General features: G+C 39.6%; 1 protein-coding gene across 1 annotated transcript in view; it reads left to right on the forward strand.

Annotated features, from left to right (window-relative positions):
- The window catches only part of PCOLCE2 (procollagen C-endopeptidase enhancer 2), a 66,703-nt gene that overhangs the window by 32,917 nt on the left and 15,055 nt on the right, over window positions 1-18,731 (forward strand). The window contains exons 3-5 of the mRNA XM_059163857.1: window positions 5,798-6,053; window positions 10,110-10,234; window positions 14,005-14,141. Of these exons, the coding sequence (XP_059019840.1) occupies window positions 5,798-6,053; window positions 10,110-10,234; window positions 14,005-14,141 (518 nt within the window). The remainder of the gene's footprint in view (window positions 1-5,797; window positions 6,054-10,109; window positions 10,235-14,004; window positions 14,142-18,731) is intronic.

Consider the following 18,731-nt stretch of genomic DNA (forward strand, 5'->3'; position numbering starts at 1 on the left):
CCAAATATTGGTGCATAGTTTGCACGGAAATTTCTCTGCATTGCATTCGGGGGGGTATGTGAGATGACACCAAGGTGCACACCTCTTGAACTTCATGTAAATAAAAGGCGGCCTTGTATTTTAGAGCATGTAGTTCCAAAGGTCTGTTTGTGGAAGAGGACAGTTTTAGGAGATTAAAACAATGGCTTTAAAAAAAATCAAACATGCTGCAGAAACCGATTTTTTTTTTTTTAATATTTTATTTATTTATTTGACAGAGAGAGATCACAAGTAGGCAGAGAGGCAGGCAGAGAGAGAGAGAGGAGGAAGCAGGCTCTCCGCCGAGCAGAGAGCCCGATGTGGGACTCGATCCCGGGACGCGAGATCATGACCTGAGCCGAAGGCAGCAGCTCAACCCACTGAGCCACCCAGGTGCCCCAGAAACCGATTTTTTTGCTCAAATTTGTAAATGGTGTGTTGGGGGAAGAAAAGCTGCAGACGCAAGGAGAATTACCATTTCTACAGAAATCGATTCCATACAAAAGAGGCTGCCCTCCTATTTGCATTTTGCTCCCAGGATCCTGAAAATGCAAACCATCAGCTTAAAATGTACTTCCCCTATTGGTTCTCTGGCAGCAGCTCCCGCACTTGGAACGTTGGCCCGTGACAGTAAGGACATCCCAGGGGCTGTGGGGTGAGCTGAGGTCATTGTTGCAGCATGAACAAGGTTTTGGCCCACACAGGACTCAGCTGTTGACAGGGAAAAGCATGAATATAGAATTGTTTTTCTACAGGCAGATAATAAATCCCCTGGTCCATATAATCTCACAAAACAGCAGCTTTTTCTCCATTGCCACCAAAAAAAGCATCTTAATGGAGTTTCTGCATTAAGTATTAGCATCCCAGCAGATTTGAAATATAAGGTTTCCTAAAAGATCTGCATCTTCTTTTGTTTGTAAAGAATGACCTAGAAAGCAGAGCAGCCTTCTGGAACTCTTGCTGCTCTTGGGGGTAGGAAATACTAGGACACAAGAGGTGGGGCTGCCTAGTAGGTGCCTTGTTCAGGGTTTGTGCAAAGAAGCTGGTGTTCCTTTGAGTACCTGGCAGATTCATTCACTTAACAGGTCTTCATGAGACCCCTCTGATTGGGGGCATACGCTGTCCAGAAGCTGGGATACAGCAGTGACCAAGGCAGGAGGGAGACTTGCCTCTTAGAGTTCTATCTTTCAGGGAGAATAGACAGTCAGGGAGTAGGTGGGTTGAGTGACCTCATGCTCAGGGACAAGGGGCAAGTAGCTCACTGGGCAGAGCCCATTGTGGGAGGAGGGGCTGGGGTCTGGGAGTGCCTCCAAGAAGCGATGACCTTGAAACTGAGACCCTCAACATGAGTGAAAGAAAGGCAGAGGTGGGCAAGTATTCTAGGCAGAAGGAATAGCTTGTGAAGGGCCTATGAGGTTTTTTTTGTTTTGTTTTTTTAAGATTTATTTATTTATTTTGGGGAGGGGGGGAGGGGCACAGGGAGAGGCACAAGCAGGGGGAGGGGCAGAGGGAGCGGGAGAGAGGTCTTAAGCAGACTCCACACTGAGCGTGGAACCTGGGCTTAGTCTCAGGACTCCGAGATCATGACCTGAGCTGAAATCAAGAGTTGGCCACTTAACCAACTGAGCCATCCAGGTATCCCCTGTGCAGTTTTGTTTTTATTTTTATTTCTCCCTCTTCTCTTCTTCCTCACCCAGAAAACTCAAGGATGCCCAGGCTGGAGAATATGTAGAGCATTATCCCATCTTCATTGATTTTTAAAACAGACACAAAAACACAACCATGTATTTTTCATGAATACAGACATACTTAAACAAAAGTATTTTGAATGGCACAGAAGGAAACCCACTGAATTTATGACAGTGGTCCCTTCTGAGAAAGGAGGGGAAATGGGTCCTGGGATGGGGACGATAAACTTCATTTTATCTGAAAACTTGTATTTATTTTATTAAAGGAGACACTAAAAATGTGCTGTCAAAATGTTAACAATAATTAGTTCTGGATGGCTGGTACCTAGGTGTTTGTTGTATTACTCCATCATATATATATATATTATATATATATATTTATTCTTTTAATATCCTTAACAAAGGAAAATCAAGAGTACAGACTGTAGATTCTTCAAGTGGAGAGGTCACCTTTGAAAAATATGCTTTACAAAGTCCTTTAGAATGAGCCTCTAGGAGCTCTAAGCAAAGTTCACCTGGGAGGGCTCCAGACAATCTTGATTACTCACATTAAAATGAAGAACAGCTGTTGTGTGGTCGTGGAAGGGTTCCCCGAAGTATGCATCTCACTGCAACAGACAGCCCTTGGCCTTTGGTGCAAAATGGCGTTTGTTTCTGGTTACAGTAGACCCACAACTGATACCGACCAATCTCTGTGTCCTTCCTTCAAAAGAGTTTTTGCCGGGGAATGTTGTTGGGATCAGCAGGTGTTCAATATTTCAGTGACGTAATCTTGTTTCTATTGCCGAAAAATGCTACTTTATCCCATTGGAAATGTGTATCCAGCTTGACCACAGAAACGGATCAGCAGAGCTTTCTTAGCACCAAAGAACTGAAAACTTGCAAGTGAAACAAGACTCTGCCCTCCTCTGCCCCTCTTTGCTCCTCTTGTTGTAGAAAGTCCCCAGGGCAGTTTTCCTCATTTCTTAAAAATTTTGGCCTCTGGCTCACTGCCAGAGTGTCTTCAACACTCTTCCTTGTCACAATTCATAGTGATTTCGGTGCCTACATGGGGGATCCTGTTGGGTCTTGCAGCTCCCATCCTCCATAAGCTTATCCTCCATTGTTCCTTGGCCACCCACTTCCATTGCATGGTCCTGTCTCCACCACAACCGAGGTTGTTACTGCCCTCACCCCACTGATTCAAGGTTTCTATCCTTCCCCAGCTTAGATGCCATGGCCCATCATTATTGTCATTCCCCTGCCCCTGTCTTTAACTCTCTTGGCTCTCCCTCCCTCCATAGTCTTTGCTTGGCAAACTTACCCACCCCACCAACCTCCCACGCTCTGCTGCTTAAGTCCAGCCCTCCACCTGCTCTGCATCTTCACCCGGGGACTGTGTGTGGCTGGGGGGAAACCACGACCATGCAAAGAGGCCTCACTCTTGGTTTATTTGCCTCAAACGAGCTCTCAGCACTCCTGACACTCCTGCTACACTTCCTTAATCCATTTACACAGCTCTCCTCTGCTCCCAGACTCCTGATAGCTCTTCTCACATCCATGTTTGCTGCTGATGACCTTGTTCCCTATTTCACAGAAGAAAAATTTCATCTGCTCTCACAGCATCACCTGCAACCCCACCTGCCGCTGCCTTCCCTCCTCTCTCTAGGCACAACAGTCCATGCTCCTTTCAAAGACTGAACCCCCCCCATCTGTGCCTTAGATTAAATTTTCCCTTGCCTACCCAATGCCTTTTCTCCAGCAACTCTATCTCTTTCCTACTTTATCAGTTTTGCCCTTTCTGTGGAATTATTCCCATTGGCATGCAAATGAGTCTTAATAGAGCCCATTTTAACTATCCTGCCTTGACCCCCACCCCCTTTTCCAGCTACCCACCTATTACTCTGTTCATCTTTCCAGCAAAGCTCCTTGAAAACTTTGTCCCTATTCCTCTCACCCATTTCTCTTGATCCTTCTCTTACCAGGCTTTATCCCTGCTGCTCCACCGAAACAGCTTTTTCAGAGCTACCAGCGACCTCTGGTTGATAAACCCAGTGGCCATCTTGTAGTCATCTTCCAGTACATCCTCCTAGTTAGTAGCCACTCCTAACTCAGCAGACTACTTCTTCTTTCTTTTTTTTTTTTTTTTTTTTAAAGATTTTATTTATTTATTTGACAGAGAGAAATTACAAGTAAGCAGAGAGGCAGGCAGAGAGAGGAGGAAGCAGGCTCCCTGCTGAGCAGAGAGCCCGATGCGGGACTCGATCCCAGGACCCTGAGATCATGACCTGAGCCGAAGGCAGCGGCTTAACCCACTGAGCCACCCAGGCGCCCTACTTCTTCTTTCAACACACTCTTTTCACCTGGCTTCTGGGCACCACAGACTTCTGATTGCATCCTACTTCTTAACTCAGTTTGATCGTATCTGGAAGACCCGATGGCATCAGAGTCCCCCAGGGGTCAATCCTTCCACCTCTTCCCTTTTTTACTTAATCTGGACGTGGAAGAGTCTCAGAGCTTTGAATTAACCCCCCATAGAGTTTATCTACATTTACACGGTCACTCTTCATGCAGAGACAACCAATGTTAAATTAATGTAGCTCAGAACGGTTTGGGGTTTTTTTTTTTGGGCTGGAAAATTTTCAGTGATTGATAGCTTATATTTACAATTACAAATGTAGTGTCACATTTTTGTAATTTTCTGATCATAGGCTAACTAGGGATTGCATGCAAAAAAATAAATACAACCAAAAAACCCAGAGGAATTCTCCAAGAACTATCTCAGTGAGAATGTTTAAAAGTTAAATTGCATTTTCTGCTATCAGCTTTATAGACTTTGGCTTTGGAACTTCTAATACACTATTAAGATAAGCTCCTAGCAATTAGAATACAGCCATGACAAAGCCAAAATATCCTTTTGAGACTCCTGCACTATGGTTTTTGCCATGGGGTGTGTATGTCTTTGACACCAAAGGCAAATAGTACTGAAACACTGCTTCTTATCACAGAGGGGGAAAAAAAATAAAAACAACTATGGCACTGAACTCACCAACATAGGAAACCACGTTTATGTTAAAGCATCTATTGACCCTTGAATAGGAGATAATTACTTAAGATGAATATAAACCAACTACCGTTGGCTGTTGTGGGTTTGTCTTTCAAATCACTGACTTTTTTTGTCATCTGTAAAATGAAATTCTTACATCATACAGTGGAGAGCTCATTGAGTTGAAAAGATAAAATGCATCTGGTTGTGAGACTTTATGATCAAATGCTTGGATGAGTAAATTAAAAGATAGTGTGCACTGAAAAAGAAATGGGGCTTTTGTTAGAATCCTGCTGAATGCTTTTGTAGCCATTTTTTCTGCCTGTTCAGGGAACAAGGAGGGAAGCATCATAAGAATTCTATGGAGGAAAATATAGTGAAGAAAGTTGTATAAGAAAGTGAAAACTCAACTTTTTCATCAGTGCATTGTGTTTCAAGGACACCTGGTATATAAAGTTTCCATGTGGAAAACAAAAACTCAGTGATTCTGAGAAGAGATGATTCGGTAATTACTCAGCATCATCAGTATAAATAGTTGATCTGGATTTTTCAGGACCCAAACTGAAGTATCTGTAAATTAACTGCACAATTGCCAAACAATCCAAATTTGATAGAAGTATTCTACATATTGAGATTATCCTGTTGTATTATTTGTGAAGAATGCTATTTCAAATATTTCTTTGCCAAGCAATACCTCTGGGTGCCATGGTGTTTTACAATTTGCAAATGGGGGTGCTAAGATCCAGTTAGAACTGGTATTCTTTGTAAGCAGTGACTAACAAATTTTAAGACTAACCCAACATTTTGCAACTTTGTTGAGATAAACTCTCTAGGAATAAGATTGTGTTCCCTCATGAATTGTAGCATTTGTCAAAAGACAATAAATACTTATATTTTATTAGGAACTCATTATGGTAGAAAACCTTTTCTGGGTTAGTTCAGATTTGTGGAAAGAAAAGCATCGTCTTAGGTATATTATATTTTAATCTGCTCACTTCAGGCTAGATGGGAAGACTTCAGATACTGTTTTCATGACATGGTTTTCCAATTGGTAATTTCTCTCCAGGTTCCTGAAGGAAAAGTGGTAGTTCTTAATTTCCGATTCATAGATCTGGAGAGCGACAACCTGTGCCGCTATGACTTTGTAGACGTGTACAATGGTCACACCAATGGCCAGCGTATCGGGCGCTTCTGTGGCACGTTCCGGCCTGGAGCCCTTGTGTCCAGCGGTAACAAGATGATGGTGCAGATGATTTCCGATGCCAACACGGCTGGGAATGGCTTCATGGCCATGTTCTCTGCTGCTGAACCAAACGAAAGAGGTAGTGTTTCCACATAATAGCAATCATGGCGGTAATAATGGCTTACGGGTTAGTGGGTGCCTCCTGTCCCTGGCTGAGCCTCGTCCCAGGCTCTCTTTGTATGTATTTACTCCTTTAGCCTAAAGTTGAAGAGCAGTTCTTCTCAGGCAGAGCTAATAAATGCTGTTGAACCACCAAGAGACCATTCCAAAAAGTCTCTTTTTAAATTTTATTTATTTATTTATTATAATTGTATGTTATTTATTATATTTATGTTTAATATATAGTATTTATTATAATATTTATTATTTTATTTTGTTTATTTTTATTATTTTTTCAAAAAAGTCTCTTTTTTTAAAGCCCATGTGATTCTTATCAAAATTCAAATATAGAAATTCCTGGAGTAAAAATATGAAGCTTACATACACATATACACATACGGATATCAAAACATATCCCTTCACTCCATTATAGTCCCATCTTGGAAGGAGACGTGGTCGGTGATTGCCATCCCTTTCTAGGTACAATTCTGCAATAGCTTTTTAAAAATCTAAGTGGGATCATACATTCATATTATTTCACAACTTTTTTTTTTTTTTTCACTTAAGAACTACATATTGGGTGTTTTCATGTCAGTACATATAAGCACCCATGGGTAGAAACGTCTACCCTGAAGAGATAAGATTGGGCAAGATCTGTTAAATATGCAGCCTTTTCCTGGAGGGCATTTCCTAGTCTGCTCTTGCTTTAGGTTGTTGCACTGCATTTCGGTTGGAGATGTCAGAGAACAGGCTCTGGGGCTGCCAAGAGCAGCCAGAACGTTTGGGAGGAAATGCTGGCTGGGAGCTACAGAGGAACTGAGGCACAGAATGTACATGTAAAATCCACCAAGATCTCTCTTTGGGCAACAGCCAAACTCTGTGTTTGACTGACTGTGCGGGTCAGTACAGCTGACCCGTCACAAAAGCATCAGGTGAAAGTGAACAGAGATGACAGCTGCTGCGCACGGTCAGGGAGACCCACCGTGAGCTTGAGTCTAGGCAAGTGAAATGCCTGCTGGAACCCAAATCCTTTTTCACACAAACACAACAGAATCTAGAGTCTCTGTAAGGTATCATTCATAATATCCGGTATCTATGTGGTAAAACCAGAAAAGTGTGTCTATAATCAAGAGGAAAAGCAGTCAGTAAAAACCAGTCCCAGGATAACTCAGATGTGGCAGTTAGCAGATACGCACTTAAAGGAACTATTCTAACTATGCGTAAGGACTTCAAGGGAAACAGATGTGTAGTAAGTAAACAGACTGAGAATTTCAGAAGAGAAACAGAACTATGAAACTATAAACTATATTTTAAAAAAAAGAATAAAAGAGCAATTCTAGAACTGAAAGAGATTCTGAAATTTAAAAATTTACCTGGTGGGCTTTCAAGCAGATTGGAGATGGCAGAAGAGTCAGTGGATCTACATAGAATGATCCAATCTGAAGAACCAGGAGGAAAAAGATTAAAGAAAAAGAGCCCAAGAGAGTGACGCAATGTCAAGTAGGACAGGAAAATGTCTGAAGAAATAATGGCTTGAAGCCACCCACATTCACTGAAGAACGTTAATTTTATAGAGCAAAGAAGATCAACAAGCCCCAAACAGGATAAATTTTTAAAAAGCCACACTGAGGAACATCAAAATTGCAGAACTTTAAATATAAAGAGAAAGTTTTAAAATTAGTGAGATGGAAATCAAATCACATACAAGGGAAAGATGGGGTGAAGGATGGCTTTCTTTTCATTAGAAACAGTAGAGGCCAGAAGACAGTAGAGTAGCATTCTTAAAGTAGCTGGAGTAAAACTATCAGCCCAGAATTCTGTACCTGGTCTTTAAAAATGAAAGTGGATTAAGGACATATCTTGCACCCCAAGAAATATTGAAGGAAGTTCCTCAAGTTGAAGGGAAATGGTCCCACAGGGTAACACGAAGGTAATAGGATTGGCAGCCACTGGAAATGGTAAATATAAAAGACTACTGGGGTGCCTGGGTGGCTCAGTCATTAAGCATCTGCCTTCAGCTCAGGTCATGATCTCAGAGTCCTGGGATCGAGCCCCGCATCCAGCCCCATATCGAGAGGTCTCTGCTCAGCAGGGAGCCTGCTTCCCCATCACTGCTTGCCTCTCTGCCTACTTGTGATCTCTCTCTCTGTCAAATAAATAAAAAAAAATTTTTTTTAAACCATCCTGAGGAACCGTTACAAACCTACCAGATTGGCAAAAATAATTGACATCATCCAAGTATGACCGAAGGGCTCGTACCTGGAGACATACAAAATGCTGCAGCCTCGAGGGGAAATCATTCGTAGTTTCTTCTGAAATTAAACATCGACAGCTATTCTTGGCCTAGGAATTGTTTTCCTGGGTACTGGTGCAAGAGAAATGAAAATGCACGTCCACAAAGAGATTTGTACAGAACAGGTCACAGCAGCTTCACTCACAATAGCCTGAACTGGAAACACCCAAAGGAATGTCCAGCAGAAGAAGAGGGAGACAAATTGTGTTTCCACACCCACAATCACCCGGGAGAGTAAAACAGCAAACTATGAATACAAACGGCAATATGAATCCACCTGAGATGCCGTGCAGGGGAAGCCAGATGCAGAAGAGTCCACAGTACATGAGTCCATGTTTGGGAAGCGCTAGAATAAAACTAAGGTAAAATTTTTCAGAAAAGTGGTGTGAAGAGTTGGCCGACTGGGAAGGGATACTGGAATTTGGTGGGAAATGGATTCTGTATGATCACAGGAGTGTGGTTAACACAAGGAGATTAATTTTTCAAATTAGTATAGCTAATATTTGTGCCTTTCACTGTACATGAATTTACCTCCCTGAAATCTCTAATAATAAAGCAAATGGTGGGGATTGGATAATGATATTAATAAAAAGAACAGTAGAATAATAATTAATTGTTGAAATTGGGTGACGGATACATAGAAGCTAATTATATTATTCTAATTACTTTGTATCTGCCTGAAATTTTCCATGATAAACAGTTTTAGAAATTATCCAGCCTCAATTTTTATAGGGCATTTTCTTAGAGATGCCTTTTAAGAATGATTCTCTTCTGCTTCAAAGATATTATATAAAGTATATTAAGTTCTCTTAGTTTCAGTTCAGTTTTTGTTAGTTTAATTCAAATAAAATTAAATTTAGAACTTTGTATTAAAATACTGTTTTGGGGCACCTGGGTGGCTCAGTCATTAAGCCTCTGCCTTCGGCTCAGGTCATGATCTCAAGGTCCTGGAATCGAGCCCTACATCAGGCTTCCTGCTCTGCGGGAAGCCTGCTATCCCTCTCCTACTCCCCCTACTTCTTTCTGTTCCTGCTCTCACTATCTCCCTCTCTCTGTCAAATAAATAAAAATTTTAAAAATATATATATTGTTCTGAAATTATTCCTGTTGACCTATCAGTATATATGCATGGGCATGTCTGAAATGATGTTTCTCAAATATTAATTGTGGTTAGTTTTAGGTGGTTGGATTTGGGGTAATTTTCTTTTTCTTCTTGATGCTCTTCTGTATTGCTGAAAATTTATAAACTTTTTACAAACAAAATCTGTTCTTAAAATTATTAAAGATGCATAGCATATAGAGTTTTCTGGTAATGAGAGTATTCTCTGCCAACATATTCAAATTTTGTCTGTGGGCATGCATTTTAATCCTATTAATAAACACCTCTGTCATGAAGGTTCTTTAAAATCTGTATGATTTGTTGAGCCAGCATGATTTCTGAATGTTTCATGCCCAAATGTCTGTCTTCACTTACCCAAAAAAACAGAAAGAAAAGAAGCTATAGGCCTGACTCCACTCCTGTGTTCTCTTGTGCTCATGTGATCAGGTAACAGAGATCATTCAGTGTGTGGCTGGTGGGGGTGGGGGGGGTGTAGGAGGCTGTGTAACCATGTTTTAGGAAAAAATTGAAGAGCTTCTGCCAGTGGCTTTATTCACTGTATTATTACCAATATTCCAAATCCCAGTCTTCTTACAGTTGCATTGCCATAACCTGGATTTTTTTTTCATACTTTAAAAATTCAGGGGATCGGTATTGTGGAGGACGCCTTGAAAGACCTTCCGGCTCTTTTAAAACCCCCAACTGGCCAGACCGAGATTACCCTGCAGGAGTCACTTGTGTGTGGCACATTGTAGCCCCAAAGAATCAGGTAAGATTCCCTAAAAACATGAAGAAAGCGTGTGTGTGTGTGAATTGCCTAGATGATGCAAGGGGCCCATCTCTCAGGAGCTTAGCATGCGGGGTGAGGAAGGCTCTGCTGGTCGCAGGTGTCTTTTCATACAAAGACCCAGATTAAAATTGCTTTTGCACTATTTGACTTACAAAAGTTGTGCATTTAATTTCCTAGTATATAAATATGATTTTCAAATTTCAGTATAATTGTAAGCAAATCCCTGTGAGATTTCTGAACCCTGGGGAAGGTGTTATAAACAGCAGTGACTGAGTATGGGAGGACTGGAATCCCCAAGTACATGTAGGTTTCAGGTCACCGTTTGTTCACGTGACAGATGAACTGTGACACCTTCACCTGGACAAAGCTGGGGCAGGCACACTACATCTTCCCCTCAGAGAACGAGTCTGAAGGCTAATCTGCCTTGTGGGTATTTTTTTTGGTTATTGTTTAATATAAAATTTATTCAGGTTCCCCACAAATAACTTCATTCATTGCTGTAAAACAACCAACAGAGAAGGTCTGGTTTTCCAGTGCTTATTAGTTTGTGGTTATATGAAATTTTACCATTTCTGGGAACCACTTTCAGATATGAATTTCAGGACAAAACTTAGCATGGGAATAGACCAAGTCTTCTTTGTGGACTTGGGGAAAGAACTTTTAAAAAATTACTGTTATAAACACTACAGACTTTACTCAAACACTAGAGGGTGAGTGTTAGGATACTGTCTAAAAAAAACTTTTCTTTTTTTTTTTTTTTTTTTTTTAAGATTTTATTTATTTGACAGAGAGAGATCACAAGTAGGCAGAGAGAGAGAGAGAGAGAGAGAGGGAGTAGGCGCAGAGAGAGAGAGAGAGAGAGAGGGAAGCAGGCTCCCTGCCGAGCAGAGAGCCCGATGCGGGACTCGATCCCAGGACCCTGAGATCATGACCTGAGCCGAAGGCAGCGGCTTAACCCACTGAGCCACCCAGGCGCCCTAAAAAAAACTTTTCTAGGCACCTGAGTGGCTCAGTTGCTTCAGCAACCCACTCTTGATTCTGGTTCAGGTCATGATCTCAGGTTCCTGTGATGGAGGCTTCAGACTTCCTACTCAGCAGGGAATCTGCTTCTCTCCTTCTGCCCCTCCACTCGTGTGTGCACACATGCTCTTTCTCTCTCTCTAAAACAAATAAATAAATCTTTAAAAAATTTTCTAAGCTTATCATTTGTATGACTTATACAAATACTATTTGTCATATATTGATTTTTTAATGGAAAATTATTCAGGCAAATATACCATGCAAGTTAGTGATTTGAACACTCCCTCTCTCTCTCTCTCACATACCACACACACACACACACACACACACACACACTTTGATCATAATCTCCAAACCCAGTTTTATTTTCAAGAATAAAAATATGGTCATTTACTTAATGATGAAAGATTCTACAAATTTATTGAACTTTTTTAATAGTTTAACACTTAAAAATCACATTTCTTGATATTTAAGCCATTATGTAATTTTTTTTTTTTAAGGTTTTATTTATTTGACAGAGAGAGACAGCTAGAGAGGAAACACAAGCAGGGGGACTGGGAAAGGGAAAAGCAGGCTTTTGCTGAGCAGGAGCCCAACATGGGGCTTGATCACAGGACCTTAAGATCATGACCTGAGCCAAAGGCAGAGGCTTAATCCACTGAGCCACCCAGGGGCCCCTCCATTATGTAATTCTTGAGATTGTGCTGGTCATTTTTCTCTCTGTGACATTTGGAAATGTATTAATTTTTTTTTTTTTTTTTAAAGATTTTATTTATTTATTTGACAGAGAGAAATCACAAGTAGGTAGAAAGGCAGGCAGAGAGAGAGAGGAGGAGGAAACAGGCTCCCTGCCAAGCAGAGAGCCCGATGTGGGACTCGATCCCAGGACCCTGAGATCATGACCTGAGCCGAAGGCAGCGGCTTAACCCACTGAGCCACCCAGGCGCCCCTGGAAATGTATTAATTAGCCTAAATAATTTCAGCCTAGTTATCCTTGCAGATTACAATTCAGCATCTTTTTTTCATTGTTCATCTCTTTGATTATTTAAACTTAAATTTGGCTTCCATTTTACTAATGTGATTTTTGGCTTTAGCCAAGTTTTTTTTTTTTTTTTTTTTTTAAGGTTTTATTTATTTGTTTGACAGAGACCACAAGTAGGCAGAGAGGCAAGCAGAGAGAGAGGAGGAAGCAGGCTCCCTGCCAAGCAGAGAGCCCGATGCGGGTTGATCCCAGGACCCTAGAATAATGACCTGAGCTGAAGGCAGAGGCTTTAACCCACTGAGCCACCCAGGCGCCCCCAGCCAAGTAGTTTTTAATGACTATTGCAATGCCTGAAATCATGGAAGCACTGTCAAAGTAGAATATAATGGGAAGATTAAGTCCTAAGTAATTTCTGTGCAAACCTATGAGCATAAGTTAAAGACTTATTTTCATTTTTTTATCATAGCTTTTCCCTTTATTCTCCTTTTTATTTACTCATTTTTAATCCTTTCTTCAAAAGTTATTATGTGACTAATTTCTAAGTAGAGAAAATTCAGCCAATTTTTAATAATCTGGAAAACATTTTATTAGTAACCGGTTAGAAATTACTGGACCCAAAGAGGAAATATTTTAATATAATTTAAAACAGTGCTAAATATGAATAAGCTGTTATTCAGCCATAACTGGTGCTGACTTTTTAAAGGTGGGTAAATATGTAGATATGCGACGGTTACGTTCAAAGCCAGAATTTACCACTGGTCCCTCTGTGGTGCTGTTGCTGTTACCATCTTCATCCAATTATTGCGTGTGAGTCTCCTTTAGCTAATAACTATGGCCTGTCCTAACAGAAATTAATGCCTGTTATCTTCTGTAAGCAGCAGGGGGGGTTGCCTGCCCACCTGCATAGAACCAGCTATCTGGGTACCATGGGTATTGATGACCCATTGAGATTTCCTTTGATTCACAAATTGGAGGTGCCCTGGAAAAATCTGCTTGTGAGGGGAATGTTGCCTATTAAAACAAAACTTCCTATTGACTTGAATAACTTAAGGATACTATTATTGGTACTAGTACAAAAAAACTAATACTTAAGAAATCTAACACTGACTTGTTTATCAGTGCTTTCAAGCAGCCTCTTCAGAAATCAACCACATCACCAAGTAGGCTGTGCTCAACTCAGTAGGCACACTTTTCAAACAAACTTCAGGAAGACTCACAGTCAATCTCTACTTCCTGAATCTCTGGTCCTAAAGAATTTATCTTCTTACATGTAATAGGAATATCATTCTCCTTCCCTTGAAAGAGGAGCAACTCTATCCAGCATCTCACCTACCCAAATACGAAACACATACACCACACCTCAACACACTCTAACATAGGGGACATGTCAGAGGAGAAGAATGAAGTAGGTATATACCTCTGCTTCCCACTCCAACACGTATCCAGTTATGTTCTTAACGTAGGCTGTTAGGGTTACATGGTGTTCCCATACATTTGTAACTGTAGGTGAACAGATCTCTCAAATTTAAGATCTTAACCAAGGTTGATCTTTTGGAATGATTAAAATAAAAAATACCACAGTTTTGTTAGAGAAGAAATATGAAAACAATAAGAAACAAATAATTCAAACAGAATGAACACATTCTTTACCAAGGAAAATCTTGCAGATCTGGGGAGAGGAAGATTCCCGTTTGAGATTATTCCTCAGTGCTATCTTGATATTTCTAATGTTGTGCTTTCTCTAAAGCTTATAGAATTAAAATTTGAGAAGTTTGATGTTGAGCGTGACAACTATTGCCGGTATGATTTTGTGGCTGTGTTCAATGGTGGAGAAATCAATGACGCTAAAAGAATTGGAAAATATTGTGGCGATAGCCCACCTGCGTAAGTAGTGTCTGTATTATTTCATTAATGTTTTAGTGGCTCTAGACTTCTTTTTCAGTCAATTAACCAATTATATTGATATTTATATTTTATTTATATGTAAATATATTTTTATTTATAAATTTATAATTTATAGATTTATTTATGTTTATATAAATATATAAAAATTATTTTATATTTATAAAATTTATCTATAAATTTTATTTTAAATTTTTAATTATTTATAAATATACAAATATATTTATTATATTTTATTTATATATAAATATGTGTATTATATATCTATATTTTATTTTCTGGAGGATTCTATGCTGTTATTGTTTTGTTCACAAATTCTGGGGTTCCATGGCTATAGAGTCCCATACAGCACCAGCACTAAGAGTTAGGCAGCCCAGAAAGCAAGGCAACATTGATGAGTGGAGTGAGGCCTCAACAGCCAGATAACAGAAGCAGGGTTGGTGATGCCCCAGAGTCAGCCGCTAGCCAGATACCTGGAGACATCACTGCTCTACAAAGGTGACTTCAGGCATCAGAGTGGAATGGGGGAAGTTCTGAGAAAAAAAGCAGGCGGCTGAAATTGAAATTACTACAGCTCAGGGTGTCTAGCTTACTGAGTGAGTAGAGCTTGCAACACTTGACCTCAGGGTCATAAGTTTGAGCCTGTAGAGATTACTAAAAAAAAAAAGGGCGGGATCATGGGTGGCTCAGTCAGTTAAGCATCTGCCTTCAGCTCAGGTCATGATCCCGGGGTCCTGGAATCGAGTCCTGTGTCAGCTCCGCAGGGAGTCTGCTTCTCCCTCTGCCTGCAGCTTCCCCTGCTTGTGCTTTCCCTCATCCTCTCTCCATCTCTTTGTGTTAAATAAATAAATAAATAACATCTTTAAAAAACTACTACAGCTTGCTGTCAAAGTCACCATTCTGCCAATTGAAATACCCTTTCTACTTTGTTGCTTAAACACAATTAGATTATATGTGTCACTGGATTTTACATGCATGTCTATGATTCCCCTCGATGCATGTGAGTTACAGCAAAGTAGTTTTCAATTTAAATTCATTTAGCTTAAGATTGATAATACAAAGAATTCTTAATACATGCAAGTTGGTTAAAATTTGAACATTACCATACCCAAATTTGACTCTCCAGCTTAATGTGTTAGAGAAAGGCCCATTTCTAAGCTTTCAGAAAAGGCGTTCCTGAGCTTTCAGAAAAGGTGTTCCTGCTGTATTCTTCTCCTGTTGCTGCTCTAACAGATTAACACAAACCGAGTGGCTTGTAGGAACCCATTAATTCCCTTACAGTTGTGAAGGTCAGAAGTCTGAACTTACTTTCACTGGACTAAAGCCAAGCTGTCAGCAGACTGTTTGCTTCTGGAAGCTCTGAGGGGAGAATCTATTTCCATGCCTATTTCAGCTTCAAGAAGCTGCTGCTATGTTTTGGCAGCGGTTTCCTCCTCCATCTTCAAAGCACATCACTCCTATCTCTGCTTCTGTCCCATATTGCCTTCTCCTCTTCTGGAGTCAAACCTCTCTTTTCTGAGGACACCTGTGGTTACATTTAGGGCCCACCTAAGCAATCCAGGACACTCTCCCCTTTTTGAGATCCTTAACTAAATCATACCTGCGAAGTCCCTTTGCACAGAAGATAGCGTATTGACAAGCCCCGAAGATTAGAATGTGGACACACGGGGGTGGGGGCACTACTCAGCCTACCACACACTCCTTTATTCAAAGCCAGTCCTACGCCTAATCCTCCTTCTGACCTTCTCCTTTTCTCCCTTGATACTTCCCTCTGTCCAGTAGTCCTCTTCTTTTTCTCCATCATCTCCACCTTTAACCTCTGCCTCCCTTTTGTTTTTATTTCTTTCCCATAGCCTGTAAATTTAAGTTCTACTGAATTAAGGGGCAAAAAAAAAAAAAAAGGAGCCCTTTCTTGACTCTATCCTGCTGTTGCTTTTTCTGCCATATCTCTCCTTCTCTTTATATTCAAATATTTTTAAAAATTTTTCTCAAGTTTCTAGCAATACAGAAATGAAGATAGCCTTTAAAAATCATACAGGGCGCACTCTCTGCTCAGCGGAGAGCCTGCTTCCTCCTCTCTCTCTCTCTCTGCCTGCCTCTCTGCCTACTTGTGATCTCTGTCTGTCAGATAAATTAAAAAAGTAAAAAATAAAAAATAAAAATCATACAGGGATAAGTACTAAGCAGTGTTCCTAAGTTAAAAAAAATTTTTTAAGCATTGCTCAGTTGATAAAAAATAAGAGAACTCATAAGAGGTCAAAAATGTTAAGAAACCTATATCCGAAAGGATAAGTACTTGCAGGTGACATGTGCCAGTTCTTGGTGACCTAGAACTTCACTCACAGCAGACCAGGCTTCGAGATAGGAGACAGAGCTCAGGGTCGAGGCAAGAGGTGAGATTGGATCAAAGACCAGAACATAAGTCAGGCACCCATAGAAAGTGACACCATATGGAGAATGTGACTGAACTCATTCTCCTCCCCACCAAGGGTGAAGGTAAGGAGATTGGCTGTTGGGGCTTTGGCATTCGGTAAACGGAAGAAAAGGTATTCTCTCATGAGAATTCCTAACCAAAAACCAGTCCACATGTGAGTCTGAGGTTAGAATTGACACTACCTGACTGTACAAAAAACTGTAGCCCAGAATTTAAGGTTTCCCATTTGATAGTGCCCAGAGGGACTGAGAGGAGAAAACACAAATCCTGTCTGGGAGAAGGCATCTAACATAGGCTTTAGCAATTCCTATAAGTAAATTTCAAGGAATATAAGTTCCCAATCTAAATAATCATAAAACATAAAGGAAAAGTTAACATAAACAAGAACCAGCAGAAATAAATAATATAATCAGATAATAATATAATAATATATAATAATAATATAATCAGAGGCCATATATAGTAATTATCATACAGAATGTGAAATAAATATGCTTAAAGAAATTCATACAAAATGAAGGTGCAGATTATTGGAAGTCTGACCAAGAAACAAGAGACTTTGAGATATGATCAGAATTAACAAAGAGCCTAATAAAATTTCTAGAACTGAGACATTTGATAATTTACACAGAAAACTGAATACATGTGTTAAATAGTAGATAAGACACAGCTCCAAAAAGAATTAGGGAACTGAGAAACAGTTGTGAAGTAATTACCTGGAATATAGCATAAGAAGATAATAGATGGGAAATATGAAAGAGAGGTTAAGAGCCATAGAGGCTAGAGTGCGAGGATCTAAAATACATTTAATTGGAGTTCCATAAGAAAAAAATAGGGAATATAGGAGATGTAATGTTTGAAGAAATAATAGCCAAGTTTTCCATTATAAATGAAAGACCCCAATTATCAAGTTCAAGAACTCAAATCCTAAGCAGTATATATATTAATATACCAATTCCTACATATATTATAGCAAAACCAGAGGACAACAGAGAGATGTTAAAAACAGCAGAGAGAAAAGACAGATTTTCACAGAAGGAAGCCAATTAGCCTAACATCTGACTTCTCCGTAGCAATAGTGGAAGTCTGAAGCTCTTAGAACAGTATCCTCAAAATGCAGAGACAAAGTAACTGTCATTTTAGAATTATTTACTCAAGAAAATCTCTCATTTATGAATAAAAGAAGTTAAAAAACCTTTTCATTTAAACAAGAGCTGAGACAGTTTTCTACCAATAGACCGTAACTAAAGAAGCTTCACATTCTGTATTTCAAGCGGAAAAGTAGCGGTTGCTGGATAAAGGACTGAGCTACAGGAGGAAACCCTGAGCAAAGATCCTGGTTCTAAGAGCTGAAGGACTCATGGGCCCTTGTGTCGTTTAGAAACAGGGTGAAGATATTATTAAGCTGTATAAGATGCTTAAGTAAATGAAGATGTTAAGTTCAGGGCAACCATTAGAGTCTTTAACTTCCAAAACAGGGGAGAGAAAACATGAAATGAGAAAGAAGTTCATTCCAAAGGAGGGCAAGAAAAGAGAAAAGGAGAAACGTTTTTTTTTAAAAAAAAGGCAAGACAAAAAAAAAAAAAGTGCGCCAAATAAGATGGTAAAATTATATTTTGATCTATGTGTAATCAATATAAATGCAAATGAATCAGATCATTAGTGAGAAGACAAAGCATGTTAGACTGGACAATAAATCCAATATATGCTGTTTATAAGACACATTTCCAACAAAAATAAGAACACAGGACATTTGAGACTAAAAGGATAGAAAAAGATATTGGAACCAAATGTTGGTTGAAAGAAAATGAACATAGTTTTATTGATATTAGGGAAAAGTAGATTTTAGGAAGAAAGCATTACTAAAAATAGTTGCTATGTAATGATAAAAAGTACACTTTATCAGGAAGGTATAATAACTGTAAACTTGTATGTACAGAAAAATATATAAAGCAAAAACTAGGTAAACAAAAACTAATATATCTACAAAGTTACTATTACAGTAGGAGATTCTTAACACATCTCTTTGTATAGTTGAGAGATTAACTGTCAGTTGGAGAAAGATGGAAAAATGGGATATAGAAGATTTGAAAAATAATTAATAGGTTATCTAATGGATAAATAGGGAGCAAGTACAT

This window comes from Mustela lutreola, chromosome 2 (assembly GCF_030435805.1).
Source record: "Mustela lutreola isolate mMusLut2 chromosome 2, mMusLut2.pri, whole genome shotgun sequence".
Classification (NCBI taxonomy): domain Eukaryota; kingdom Metazoa; phylum Chordata; class Mammalia; order Carnivora; family Mustelidae; genus Mustela; species Mustela lutreola.